The sequence below is a fragment of the Artemia sp. Qi Xiang Cuo genome, chromosome 13 (assembly GCF_049724085.1).
Source record: "Artemia sp. Qi Xiang Cuo chromosome 13, ASM4972408v1, whole genome shotgun sequence".
Classification (NCBI taxonomy): domain Eukaryota; kingdom Metazoa; phylum Arthropoda; class Branchiopoda; order Anostraca; family Artemiidae; genus Artemia; species Artemia sp. Qi Xiang Cuo.
This window is the reverse complement of record NC_142806.1, coordinates 29439032-29454308: the sequence shown is the minus strand read 5'-3', so window position 1 is coordinate 29454308 and position 15277 is coordinate 29439032. Positions and strand designations below refer to the sequence as shown.

The 15277-nt window shown below is 35.1% G+C and overlaps 1 protein-coding gene across 1 annotated transcript in view; it reads left to right on the top strand.

Moving 5' to 3' along the window:
• The window catches only part of LOC148945164 (THO complex subunit 2-like), a 144880-nt gene that overhangs the window by 112406 nt on the left and 17197 nt on the right, over positions 1-15277 (top strand). Inside the window, exon 23 of the mRNA XM_089099403.1 lies at positions 8148-8267. Within this exon, the coding sequence (XP_088955529.1) occupies positions 8148-8267 (120 nt within the window). The remainder of the gene's footprint in view (positions 1-8147; positions 8268-15277) is intronic.

Sequence of the window (15277 nt, the reverse complement as noted above, 5' to 3'; positions counted from 1 at the left end):
CGAAGTCGTATTTGTGCGAAGCTGGCGTTTCGGCTGGTGCAGTAATGAAAAGTAAGAATCGCTATAAAATTAACGTTAACAAGAAATATGGGTGCTCATATTGTAACGTGAGCAAGCCGACCCTTCCCATTAACGATTTTGATAAAGTCAATAATAGATCGGTGTTCATTAGATTGTCTCTGAATTTCAGATATGTGATCAATTTATTTTGAAACTAATCTTACCGCATTGAAGTGCACCTCAATGGCGTGTTTAACCCTTATTGAATGCATTTGTCCAACAACAAGCAAGATTATGGTGGCTGCCCAGACCCTATTTTGATATCACTGAAATAGTTGAAATTACTTATTCAACTATTTCAACAAATATCTCTAGAAAGTCAAAAATTAAAAACAATCTGATATGTTAAATTAGAAGCGGGAAAATCTGATGTTATTACGTAGACGCACCTGTTCAGTCTAAGTAAAAGGATTCCATGAATTTCAACTATTCTTTTTTCGAAGTTTTGACTTTAAATTTTGAACGTGGAGAGTAATTGGAGCTTTACTAGTTGTTTTACTGGTACATGGCTTAATCTTCGAATATTCCATTTATCAATACAGTCTTGCACTCTCTCTTTCTGACTTTCACTGCGATTACATCTTACTCTTTGATTGTTTTCTGCTCTGTAATCAATTCTTCCGCACAAAAGTAAACACTGGAGTTTTTGTCATCTTTTGGATTTAGTCTAATAATGCTAACATCTGCCACTAGTAGCAAACGATAAAAACAATCCTTAGAACTTTTTTTGCTAACGACTACCTTAATAGTCATTTTATATCAGTTTACCGGACTGTCTTGAACTTTCTACATAATTTCATCCTAATTACTCTTCACATTTTAACTCTTTTTTGTTCTCTAATTTTTTTCCGGGCAAAAATGAGATAGGAATAAAGTTTATATAGTACAAAGAAAGATTTTATCTTAGACATCCTCCCTGTCTTTATTTCAGCGCTAAATAAACTTTCTTGCCTAGGTATCTTAAAATGATGCAGCAACTGGGACCCAAGGTTCACAGCTGCCGAACAAAACAAGCGACTGTGTGAATGAATTAGATCGAACCATTTAAAGGCAAAACAAAATCTTAGCTGTTAATCCCTACCGAGTTTAATTGAGATACCATAGACCATTCTTATGAATGTAGACGGTAAGAATGTAGTAATTCGCTCCCAGAGACTCGATTGAGCACGGACATTGAGACTATAACTGAAACTGTTGACCAGGCTTTGTTGAATGAATTTCACCGGCCCTTCAGGTAATTAGACTCGTAAAAAGATATTTTGATGCATTCCATCCCTCCGTCCTTCCAAACTGGTACAATTGGGATTTTGTATTTCCTTTTAGTTTATTGTTATGCCAGAAATTTGGGGACTCCCACCCTCCTCGCCATCAGAGATCAAATCCGTCCTAGGCTCTAAAGGTATAACTAGAACATTAACTGTTACTTCTGTCTAAGTAAGTTTGGGATCTAAGGACCCCTTTTAGTAGATACCCTGTTGAGTGTAGCAACCAGGTCTCACTTTAACCCAAATTTTGTTGAAATAATGCAATCCATTCTGGTAGACTTCCCGACAAAGATTTTTCTTTGTACTCAAACAATGAAAAGTAAAACTAGGACACCAGCTCTAACTTCCCAGTTGGTTTGTTTGGTATTTTTCAAAAGATGAAATCTGTTCAAAAGAATAGAAAGATAAGGCTTAGAACTAAGATTGGGGTGTTATAAGCCCCAGTAATGACTATAACAATGACTCTGAAACCTGGGACCTTTGAAAAATTCAGGAAGATGTGCTGGAATTTTTCTAAAGTAATTGCTTAAGGACGTGCTCGATCCCACTGTCATGTTTTCTGAGGACAGGGTTTCAAGCCTATGCTGTTACTAAAATTATCGTCAAGAGCTGTAATGAAAGAAAAGTCAAGATGGGAAAGTCACGGAATTTGGACACAGGATGATAGGATACATAACTTATGTTCTTGCCAAAAATACTGTCTAGGATTGTAATGGAAAGTGCTTTTTGGTACTGCAGTTAGGGCCCAAAGAAACCCAGGACGTTCTCAGGTGGGATGAAGGGGGTCAGAATTAAATATTAACTTCGTGGGAGTAGAAAAGAGTGAAGCTTAGACCAATATTGGGTGAAGCGGAGCTTGTGAGGCTGTGTTGGCCTCAGATGGCTTGGTACCCTTATCAATAATTGTAACGTAAGCCAATTATTGTCTTTTATACTCAATCAGAGGCTGGATCTGTCGAAAGCTGCTACTGAAGGTAATAGAACTAACGAAGCCGAGGAAAAAAATTTTAATGCACCTGTATTATGTCGACTCTAATGTAAAATATAATTGCTTCACTGTTTTTATGTCAGCTTGCAATTGCATCATATCAAACAGTTCGTGGTAAGTAAGGAGCGACACGGCTCAATAATTACAGTACACCCCTCCTGACTTAAATATACGCAAAAACAGCCAAATCAAACTGAAAAATTTGATCACCTGGAAAAAAAATCCAGCAGATATGTTTGTATGAGCACATCCTTTTTCAAAACAAGATTTTCAGATTACCTTCCAGTTTGTTAGCTTCCAGGCTCAAAACACAATGAATTATCTTTGGTTAAACAGCAACTGTCAAAAATAGATGCAGGAATATAAATAAAGTAATAGGAGTTATTTTATATATCAACCATTTCTCCCTTTTAATGCTTAAAATGTGATATTGCAAAAACCAAAAGTTTGGAATTAATTTCTTTTGATTCTGGGCGTTACTTTCAGCCTAACGGGAAAAAGACTTTTTTTTTATGGTGGATTTGCGTACATAAAACCGAGGATTTTCTTTTTCATTGGTAAAACTCTCTAGGAGCTCCTTATCTACGCATGTATATGTAAAATTGAGATTTCAAGGAAAACGAGATGCTCTTTTAAAGACACGAATAGACAATATCGACAGTATTTGCTATGGGCTACCTCTGCTGCTCTCTTTAGACGGTTGTTGCTATTAGCCAAGAGAAACATACCTTCTGGAAAATCATCGTGCACTGCGTAATATAAGAGAAAAGCTAGGTTTGTTGTTGTATTAATGCTGAAATATATGATCCATAGAATTAACGATGTAGGATGATTTTGTTTTGTCTTTCTTTTTTTTTACGCAAAAATAGTATTAACTTGTTGTATTATAAACTACAGAAGAGCTAGGCAATGAACATATCAGATTACTTTTGGACGACCGTTTTTTTTTTTTTTTTTTTTTTTTTTTTTTTTTTTTTGCTTTTGATTGCAAGGAAATTAGACCAATCTTAAAGTTCTTTGGAAAAAACTGAGTTTCTATTGGGTCATACCCAGGATGATCATTCGGGGATTTGGACCCAGGGGGGGGGGAGTCAACAACAAAGAAAGTATTTTTTACAAGTCATTTTACAGGGATCAAAAATAAAGAAGGTCATTAGCCTATATAATTCAAAAGTAGGTGTTTAATGTGATTTTCCGTGTCTTCAAGGGAAGTACTGCTTCAAGTCTGAACTCCGCCCCCCCCCCCCCAAGTGGGAATGATCTTGAATCCTTACTCCGTCTCTTTTTTATACCTGTCTTCTCATTCCTGGAAGAATTCGAAAAAGATGGATAGTAAAGTATTTACTAGTTTTATAATAGAGAGTCTTGAAGAGTATTTGCCTATACGAAAGCTGGGCTAGGACAGATTGGATTATGTGCTTTGCACACTGATATTTCAAAAAATTGTTAATAAATATAGTTCCTGCTCCTAAATAGCTTATTTAAATTCCTGTTATATTTTGTAAGTACCAAAGAACCTATATTAAATTAACTTTTCAAAATGAAATCGTAGCCGGTAGTGTTCTCCTCTTTTTTGGGCATGATATAGTGATTTATATAAATCACTTGCGAAAATATTTGTAGATGAAAATATCTTCTCTCGAATTATTTGGACCAAATGTTTGCTTTGAAAAATACTTTTATTAGTTTCTAACTTTTGATGTTCTATTGGGGCCGTCGCGTATGGGGGGTTGCCCCCCTCCAATGTTTTTGAGCACTCTGTAAAAAAAAAATTAGTCTGTAAAATCGTGGCGCGAAGCGCCAAAAATTTTCCCACTCCTCAAAATTTTTTTTGTTCGGTTAAATAAGGACCACGAAAATACTGACATGTCATCTACAGAAATCTCAAACTTTGTCGGTAAACACAGCAGTTTTACCGATTCCTGTAGTGATTTTACAGATGGCGCCACAATTTTCCATTTGGTCAAACAAAGACCATGAAAATAGGGACATGACATACCGTAATCTCAATCTTGGTCGGTAAATGCAGCGGTGTTACGGACTTGTGCAGTGATTTTACCTATCGTTTTCAGGACAGACATTATGCTAGTTATTGAGTAAAAATCAGTTGGTAAAAATTACCAGCCAGTCATTAAAATTCCTCCCCCCTTTCCCAACAGTTTGGCTAATAACGGCCCTGGATTCAGTTACCTTCATTCGTTAATTCAGTCTTCCTTCTATAGTGAGTCTTAAAGGGGTCTCTCACACTGTAAAGCGGTAACTTAGCTTGGAAGAATGTTTTCCTTCGCGAGGGATTTTTCATTTTCAAACTAGGGACAGTAAATAGATTTATGTAATCTGTTTTTGTTTCTGTTTCTGTTTAAGCAGTCCTTTGGTAGAAGAAAACACACCATAATTTAACCGAGTAAATTTCCAGTATCCAATCTTCCAATTGTCTTGAATGTATCTCTAGCGAAAAATGCAACTTGGCTTTCTGACAAAACCCGATTCTTAAAGTTTCATTGTAATGGGTCTTTTCCGATTTTATACCAATAGCAATACGACCGTCCTTTACCGAAACCTAATATCTATGCAAGAAGTTAATTTTGAGTTACGTATAGACTTCCCTTAACCTCGAAACATCAATTCCAATGGAACATTTAGAACTTTTTTTCTGTCATAGTGTCTGAAATACGACCTGGTTTCTGCTGCGGTACAAACAAATTTCACAGGTTTTCACGGCCAAACATATTACGAGGATACTAAAATTACTAAACCTACCATCTGTTTAAACCAGGGAAGAGAACGACAAGGACGGGAAAAACAGACTTCGGAAAGTCTGTAGACAAAATTCTGTATCTTCATTTATTTCTTGTGTTTCAAAAATAGAAATAAAATACCATTTTGCAGTTTCTGAAAAAAAAAAATGCAAATAAGATTTGGCAGAGAACAGCCCGACTCTTCCTGACTCTCATTTAAGTGTCGAGAAATAAATATTCTGCCATATATTGGTTAGTTTAAACCTCTTGGAGTTAATCTGGTTATTGTTAAAAATAGCAGTACCAAACAAAAAGAAAACATGGCGAGATTAGTTTACACATAAATACTTTGTCTGCACTTAAACTAATTCAATACATTCGTATATCTGTTTATAATATTCTGTGTACGTTTTATTCGAATAATATTTATGTGCAATTGTCTTTCCCTTTACCTTACTTTACATATCCTGCTGAATCTCATCGTTCCTTGTGTTTCTATGCCTAATTTGAGGTGACTATTGACCTTGGGAATCCTTGACGCCAATTCACGAAAATGTTGAAGTGGGGCAGATATATTTTTTCAAAATATGGAGGAGGTTACTTTTTTTCGATTTTTCCAATGAAAACACCCCCCTCCTTCCCAAAAAAGGGAGTATTTTTCAATAAAATATGCGAAACAAGTATTTTTCGAAATCTAGGAGGTGGTTAATTTCTCCCTGTTCCCCCTCTCAATTGACGCCACTGTTCAAGAATTATTCCAGTTGTTTTCATTTATAATCGGAATGTGTCCCGAGCCTCTTGTGTTTTATTTACAAGTTTTCTCGTGTTTGAAACAAAAATACTAATGTTGCCTTAGTGTGGCTGCCTCTATTTTTGCCTGGCTCTTTTAACTGGCTGGACATCGTTTTACCAGAAAACCTGTTCTTACCATGGATCTGGTGATTTTATACATTGGTCTGTAAGATTACTGCTAATACCAAAAACTTGGGATTTTACCATAATTATTCTTGTCACGTTCCTTTATTTGTATTTCATTTTATGAGAAGGTCTCAGGATGGAATTTTAAAATCTTTTACTTGGGTTGCATTTGGAACAATTGTTGTTTCGAGAGCTTTGCATTAATTTAAAAATGTGGTTCCCATGTCTAAAAGTACTTATCAATGGCACTACAAACTTGTCAAAGTGAAATCAGAGTAAAAAAAATGTTTTCAAAGAAAGAGTTTAAAGTCAGGTTTTACCATCAACTAAGCATGAGCTTTTTTTTCTTTAAAGCATCATTTTTTTTTTTACCATTCAACCATAAATGGTTATTTACATTTGACAGATAATCTACACCTATATTAAATTATGAAGTTGGTATATGAGGATTTTGGGTTCCAAGATATTGTTACTAATTTTAACGAATGTAATTGTTTTCTTGTGTTTTTATTCTGGAGGCATAAAATCATGATTGCTTATCAGCACCTAATGATTTTTTATTGTTTATTATAAATCAAATCGACAGAGCGTAAATCAGGTTAATCGTAATATTTGGAAGATAATTAATTATTGTTTTTTTTTAAATAATAATGACAGTTGATATTGGTTAATTCACAAAACACATTTTTCTATGTATTGAGGTATATCTTTGCAAATCATAATATTTTCAGACTACCCTGGTGCTATGTGTATTGAAAAATTAGTCACTTGCAGGCCCAAAAGATAGAAATTATTTGGGAGCTTGGACAGTTGTCCGAATCCCAAAAGACGGGTAATCTGTATAGAATATTGGGAATTGTGAAAAAAAAGTAAAATCGACATTTTGACGTATCTAGCTCTCTAGGAGCCTCGCGCCTGGTCACTTGTTCCATAATAGTAATGCTCCAAAATAAGTTGTGACTTTTATAAAAAAAAATTGTTTGGCTCTTTTCCAAAGTGCTACCATATTTCTATAAACCAAATATACCTTTTTGCCGGTTTTTCAGCCATTTCATTGTTGCCAAATAAAAATTTCACTTTTGTTATTGTTATTTCTTCTTGTGTTTACGGTACAACTTTTTATACTTATTAAAGAAAGTCAAATTAAAAAATTTAGATTAAAAAATTAATAAAGAAGTTGTTCAAAGAAAAGTAAAGAGCCATGTTAAAATCCAAGGCTAGCAGAAATAAAGTCGTGTAATAACTAAACCTTTAAACCAACATAAAATTACTATCAATGAATTAATGAAACCTAAAACGGGCAGAAGTTAAAAGAAAAAATCATAATGAGCATGAAAAAAACAGGTATTGCTGAACAAATGATGAATAAGGAAATCGTAAAATGAACAGAAATAAAAATGGATAATCAAGTCAAAGTTAAACGATCAGTAATTGTTCAAAACAAGAGTAGTGCTAACCCCCCTAAGCCTTCTAAAGACAAGGGTGTATTTGGAAGAATAAGTTTTTATTTATCGAATCATCAACAATAACACAACAATAAAAATAATCTTACAAGGCTAATCAAGGCTTACAAATAGGAGTGGTATCACTTCCCTCTCAAGCACTCTAAACGACGGGATTGCCGTTTGTGCTTCGTTAAAAACTATGTGTATTTTGTTCTGGTGAACGATCTCTAAAAAAATTTGGGCCAAACAAGCCATCCATTTTCCACTATAAAATTCATGCGTCAACATTAGCAATTTGCATTATTTAAGGGTCTTACCCGTGGGTTGTAGGGGCCTTGCTATTCCTGGAAGAGTGTTTATTGTACCTTTAGGCTATTTTTATTTATTTTGATCTTTCTGAAGTCTTTACGAACACCTCCTATATATGCATCATCCAGGTGGAAAAAAAGACTTACTCTTAACTTAGGCCGCGTCCGAGCGCTACCGTCGATTTCTGTTATGGAATCATAATTACTCTAGGGACAAGGATATTCTCTTGCTTTCTTGAAATTGGGTGAAATAAGGAGATAAAGTTTCATGGAAGGAGATCGGAAGATTTGCTTGTAAGAGAGAACTTGACGACACGTGCAATTTTGGCTTAAGTGTACCTATTGATCTTTGTTTGCAAGTAATTGTGCCGTATCATATGATTACTGTATCAATGTTCTTTTACAAGTAGCTTCTTTTTTTCTAGACAAGTAAGGAAGGTGCAGAGTCACCTCGATTGAAAAAGGCAAAAACTTCGCAACACGACGATGATTATGAAGAAGGTATGATTGAAGAGAAGGAGGAAAAGAAAAGAGAGCGCAAACGGGTAAGTTCTATATTATACCTTCACACAGAACTCAGAAATTAATATTTATCATCTTATATTTCAACTCGTAGAATAGAAAAAAATTACTGAAAGAAATCTGAGCAGATTCAAGATAAATAGGAAGCAACCAGAACAGTCTTGATTGAAAAGCCCGCGTTCACTGAAACAGAAGAAGAAGTTCTATCTGTGTTTCCCCAATTATGTCAGTTGGGAGACTGGTTCCTGTCTTTAACACAATTTTTTGGTATAACCTTGAAAACGTTCTTTTGCGCTTCAAGCATTGAACATTTTATAGAACAGTTGTTCTGCAACCATTTGGCATAGTGTAGTAGATTTATATTTCTTTTGGAAACATGGGTTCTGACTTAAAAACTATTAAAATTTCGATTTTCATGTATTTTTTTGCAGTTGGATTTATTTTTTAATGGTTAAATATTGTATTCGTTAGTCAATATTAATGTTTTCTATTACGTTACTAATGCAGCTTTTTATGCTGACTTCTATTATCTAATCAGAATTTATTATAAGGACAAAGTTTTTTCCTGTTCGTCGGCTTGGCAAATTTTTAAGGATTTTTCCTTTTAAGGCATTTTTTTATAAACAGTTACAGTTTTTGTCACTGAGTTAATGACTGGATTTCTCTTTTTGGCTTAACATAGGAGTTATCAAGGCCAAATAAAAATCACCCGTGTCATATATATGACGTGGTGATTTTCGCTGCTTTACTTAAGTTGCTCTAACTGAGATTGGATCCCCCACCCCTTGGTGATTTGGTGTCAAGTTGTGGCCAACCTGGCTTTGTAGCCTTTAATTTCACAAGTAGTATCACCTTGAGCTCAGGTGGTATGTCTATTCTATATCTGACCTAGTCATATTGACGACGATATGATTCATATATCGGTGGTCTTTGCAATGCTCTAATGCAAAGACATGAGCTAGAAAGTGTTTTAAGCCCGATTGCAAATAATGTAAAGCTTAAGGGGAATTTTTCCCCTTCTTAAGAAAAATGAATTAAAAAGAATCCGGATTAATTATTTTAGATTTTGTAAATTTTTGTTGTTTCTTCCACCTTGGACTAAAAACCGGGTGATTATTAACAAATTTCTTGTTCCTGATATTACTGTAAAACTCGAAGCACTACACAGAAAACTTTCAAATACTGCTTGTATCCGTTTTTCTCCGCACCATCACCTTATCAGGTTTTTTAAGTCGTAAGTTATTTTTCCTTACTTTGTTTCTTTGTTTTTCTCTCTTTGTTTTTTAGCATTGTAAAGAGTGATTAAAAGTCAAATAATGATAATAATAATGACAGCTTGTGTCCATATTTCTGTATATTACTGCTTATTAGATCCTGCAAGCTGTGAGTTTTTTTTCTCTTCTTCTTTTCCCCCTCCTTTCATGTTATTTCTCTTTTGTTTTAGTTTCTTTTAAATTTTATGTGTTACTCTCTAACTGGTAATCTTTGATTTCTATATTGATTTGCGTTGCATTTTATGTGTTTTTCTTCGTGATACTTTAAATATTGTACCTCTGTATAGGGTGGGTTAGAAATAAATAATAATAATAATAATGCCATGATTCTTGACATTATTAACAAAACTTTTTTCTGTGACACTATTTGCCATTTTTACGTGCCTTCTACCCATTATTCTTATTTTCTAATTTTTGGATCAGCTATCAGCTGTCGCTTAAAATACTTAACTTAGTATGGTGTCAGAAAAAAAATGGTGTCTCTACAATAGTACCTCATTAATTTTGTGACAAATTTTTCAAATTTTGTCTCTAAATTTGAATTGTTTGATTGGTCCTAAGTTACAAGTAATTATCTATAGTCGCCGGCTGTCCTTTTTAACCCTCCCTTTTTTTAAAATAATGTCTTACATTGCTGAATTATGTACTGAAGTGCAAAGAATGTTTAAACAAAAGTTAAAGTAAGATGTGTGCAGATCATTTCCATTCCGAATTTAAAAATGCACAATTGATTCCAAGGAGAACATGTTTTTCATCATCAATAACGACATCAATTTAACTAGAGAATAAAAACAAAGAAAAGAATACTCTTAGTGAAATAAATGGCACTTCTACTCGAGAATTTGGATCGCGAAGATATTGATTCAGTCTCCCAAGTGAAAACATCTTTTTTGGATTTCTTGAACTTTAAAGCGTGCTCTCAACCAGTATTAATTCACTTGCTTTGAACTTGATCTAGTTTCTTGATGTTCATTAATTCACTTCTTGAACTTGAATTTAATTCAGTGACTTAGTTTAGAAGAAATAACAGCCGACTTTTGGTGAATTAAATTGAACTTAACCTAGATTATTGATATTCATTAATTCACTGCTTGAGCTTGAATTTAATTCAGTGACTTGTTTGGAATAAGGATTAAGTTTGAAATAAATTACAGTAAATTAAATTTCGTGAAGGAGGATGCTATGTGAAATGAAATGAATTTTGGTGCAATCCGCGGTGATAGATTGTGAGCGTTTATGAACTGTTATTTTTGGATATAAGATCACCTTCCGTAAACAGAGATTTTTTCTGGTAATAGTTTTACTCAGGCGAAGGCGGGGTAGTGGTTTGGGGTAGCCCCCTTGCATTTCCTTAGCGCATAGTACCAAGTCAATATTTATATGCTATTATTACTAATTGATAAATGGCTGCCGTGACTTCTGAAAAGTTGCACAAGACAGGGTGCAAAGTTTGCAAAGAGAGCCTCAGCCTCGCAACCAGAGGAACAGTTATTTGCAACACATCTGCTGGGGGTTGTGGTCGCCTCTGCCATAACCGCTGTGAAATTCTTCAGAGTATTGAGAAAGACAGTATTACAATATATGAGTGCTCGGACTGCTGCAAGTAATTTGCTGATAAACCTACTCCCCCAAAGATCCCACCGCCTTAAGAGAGTCTTGTTTATTCACCAGTTTTAAGTTTTTTCCGGCACTGTCTACAGTCAGGAATTTCGTCCGCCTCCTGTATATCTTCGTGTACAAACTTCTATTCTAATGATCATCTTGATCAAGCTAGAAGCCTCCTAGCATCTCTAGCGAACCCCACACATAAACTTCTTGCACATCGCAGTACTTCTGCTAAGCAAAGTCTATCGCAGGATATTTTAGACATTCTTGTTTCTTAGGATAAAACCCCTCTCTTGCCAAATCTGAAATTCGTTACGACTGCAAGTGATGCAATACCTGAGATAGATACGGATCAAAATGCTCACTTTAGCCGTGCCATTCAAACCTGGGACAGGCATCTTTTTAGCATAATTGATAAACTTGATTACGTCACAAGTAAGGTAGCAGAGACTCCTGCTTTGGTGGAAGAGTGTTGTGACGGAGTACAGAGCGAGGTTTTGAGCTGTATAAATAAAGAAAAACTCAATGATAAATCCTGGCCTCCGCTGAATAACGAGTCAGAAACAGTGGGTCTTGTAGTAGATTCACCACCACAAGATTGTGATGATTCCTTAAAGCGTGAAGCTTTTCTGAAATCGTTGGATGGAGCTGATGGTATAGTGCGGATTTCAATTTCTAAGGAATCAGGATCCCAGCAACAGAAATGGGTCATTCATACAAAAAGACAAAACGCCGAAAACTTGAAAGCCTCTTTGAATGAAAAGGTCGGTAAAACTGAGGTTCGCAAATCGAGAATTGTCGGTTTATTATCACGAGTGGACTTTCCGATCGATCCAGTGAGTATTAGTGTTTCTAACCAAGGTATCGAAGAGAACAGCGCATAGGTGTTTCGAAATCATACCGTGTATACTTCCGTTCGGCGACGGCCAAGTCTCATTATTTGCGTCATGGGATTCACACTGGCTATGAACATTTCCGGCTTACTGATTATAAGTTTTTACCGCGAATGTGCTACAAATGCGGGTCGCTAGAGCATATATCGTCAGGCTGCTCTAGCGTGGAACGTTGTCTCAACTGCCTTGGTAGTGGACACTCTCATTCTAGGAACAACCCTTGCCAGAATGAACCTTGTTGCTTCCAGTGTGGATCTCATGAGCATACTGGATTTAGCTTTCGCTGCAAACAGTAAATCGAAAAAGTTGCAAAGAATAAAAAATTATTAGTGCAAAGATTATATCCCTGAATCTGAATGATTTTGGTAGTAAACGACTTGTATTGCATTCTATGCTGCGCGATCTGGATATTTTGTGTCTGCAAGAGCATCATCTTCTGGACCACTCTACTAGTCTTCTTTCGAGCCTGTCGCAGCAGTTTAAGTGTTTTATGTCTCCAGCTACACCTACAGGTGGACGCCCATCAGGAGGCGTTTGCATTTTTATTCGAGAGAATATTCCAGTTTCAGTGTTAGCCGTTAATCGTTATTTTGTTGCTGTTCGAATCCCAGGGATTATTGTTTTTTCGTTCTATTTACCAACAAATTGTCATACTATTGATTCGAATTTTGATTTCAATTTTGCATGTTTAGAATTATCGCGATTTGTGGCGAAAGTTCAATCAGATTTTAGTGGCTTATTTGCGGGGATTTTAACTGCAACATTGCTATCTCTCATGTCCGCTCCTCCGCTCTTTTATCTTTGTTTTCGGTTTTTACTATAGTTTCAAAAGATGCGGATTTTACGTATGTCCATAATTCTGGTTCTTGCTCTTATCTAGACCATGTGCTGGTTTCAAATGCAGCGTTATTACCACAGCCTGTTCATGTTGGGTTGGATATGCCTATTAGTGACCATTTTTACCTTTCTTTTCATTTAAATATTCAAATTCCATCTTTTAAAATTATCCATCGTTCTAGTCAAATTGTAAATAAAATGATCTGGGATCGGGAAAAAATGTGCAAATATCATGAAGAATCAGATGCACTTTTAGCTAAAATAATTGTAAATTGTTCTAAGGATGTTGATCAAATTGATATTGATCTATTTTACCTTGAAATTGTTCATAGTTTAAAAGTCGGGGCTAATAAAGCATTTAGGACTGATTCTTTCCGTCGTGGATCTCGTGTTTTAGGTTGGAACCTTAACCCGACTTTAAAGCAAAGCCAAAAGAATGCATCTCAAGCTTGTTATCTTTGGAATTGCGTGGGAAAACCGCGATCTGGACCATTTTATGATGGTATGAAATTAACTAAACGCGTTTTTCGGGCTGAGTTGCGTTTGCATAATGAAATTATAAAAGATGAAATTGGTTCAATGATTACTAGTGATAGGAATGCGCTTTGGAGTTTGGTTAATTCTAGACATCGTAATAATAACTGTTCACCAGATTCTAATAGTTCTCTGAAACTAGATGATTTGATAACTCATTATAATCAAGTTTTTTCATCCGGTGATGCGGCAGTTGAATCCCGGCTTGACTCTTTATTATCGGAAGAAATTTCAAAGCCCCGCCCAAATAGTAAAATATCTGTTTCTGTTGATGATGTAACGGTAGCAATTAAAGCTCTAAAAAGTAAGCATTCTTTTGATCATGATGGTATACATTCAAACCATATAAAATGGGCATCCCCCAAAGCAATCCTTCTCCTTGCTACTCTTTTTACTAATATTCTTTCTTCTGGAGTTCTTCCAACTAGCTTTTCTCGTGCTACCACTTCACCCCTTTCAAAAAAAGGAGGGAATACGAATTGATGTTCTGATTACAGGCCGATTACTGTTTCATGCCAGATTAGCAAAGTTTTTGAGTTAGTTTATTAAAGTATTTGGAGTCTTGTAACCAAGGCCTGAATCAAATTGGGTTCCGCAAGGGTCTAAGCATGGATGTTGCTCATACCCTCCTTTCAAGAATAATATCCTTTTGTAAACAATGGGGTAGTTTATAAACTTCTGTTAGATTTTGCAGTGGCGTATGATTCAATTATACTTTCTTAGGCTAGGACGGCTCTTCTGAAGAGTAATGTCCAACTACCAGTAATTTTGGTTTTAAAAAAGTGGTATGGCTCATTTCGTATTCGTACTAAGTGGAAGATTTAGTTTAGTGATTATAATGTTAAGTGATGTAGAGGGCTGAGACAAGGAAGCATTATTTCTCCTTGGATTTTCAATATTACTGTTTCGGGGCTATTTGATCAAATTCAGTTGACTTTTATTTATGGTAAAGGTTATGTTCTGTCGTGGACTGCTTACGCAGATGATTTACTCCTTTTGAGTCGATCGCTTCAGTCACTTCAACAAAATGTAGATTTTTTAGCAAAGGTTTTTAGCGAGCATGGACTTCGTTTTCGCAGTGAAAAGTGTCAGTTTTTAATTCTTGGTCCTAAGACTAATAATGTCGTTAATTAAGAAATTTCTGTTCTTATTTATGATAGTATTTTAAAACCTTTGGAATCTTTTTTATATCTTGGTGTGCCTTATGGACCAACTTTAGCTCTATGCCGTGCTTCTATTTCAAAAGCAGTTAAAAATAGAATAGCGTCTAGTTTCGGGGCAGTAATTTGTCTTCGCGATCTTCTTTCTCGGAAATCCCTGGCTCAGATATATAATACAGTCGCTTTGCCTCAAATTATTTGTTTTTTCATCGCTTCTCCCGTTTTTTAGAATTAGTAATTTTGCGCATGTAAAAACCACATTTTTTAATTTTGCTAAGTTCCTTTGCCGCTTTTCTAAATCTGAATCAAATACTTTTTTAATGAATACATATAAAATAAAAAACCCTGTTGATGTTTTGGAGAAAAAGCAAAAGAAATTTTTATCCAAATTAAATGTTTTTTCTCATAATTTATATAGAGCTGCGCACGAAACTTAATTTATTTTATTTGATTTAATTTTCGAATGAAGTGTTAATTTGTGTGGTAATTTTGATTGAAGGCCTTTGCGTATTTGTTGTTATATAGTTTAAAATAATTTTATAGCCTGTTGATTAGTGGTTATTATTTTTATTTATTTTTTTTTACTCTTCGTATTCGGAGGAAATAAAAAGTTTGAATTGAATTGAATAACCGGTTAGTTTGTAATGCATAGGGATAGAATGTAGTGTCTCACCATGGATGTTCAAACTAATTTTTGTGATTCTCGATACGATTCTTAAGGACATTTCTG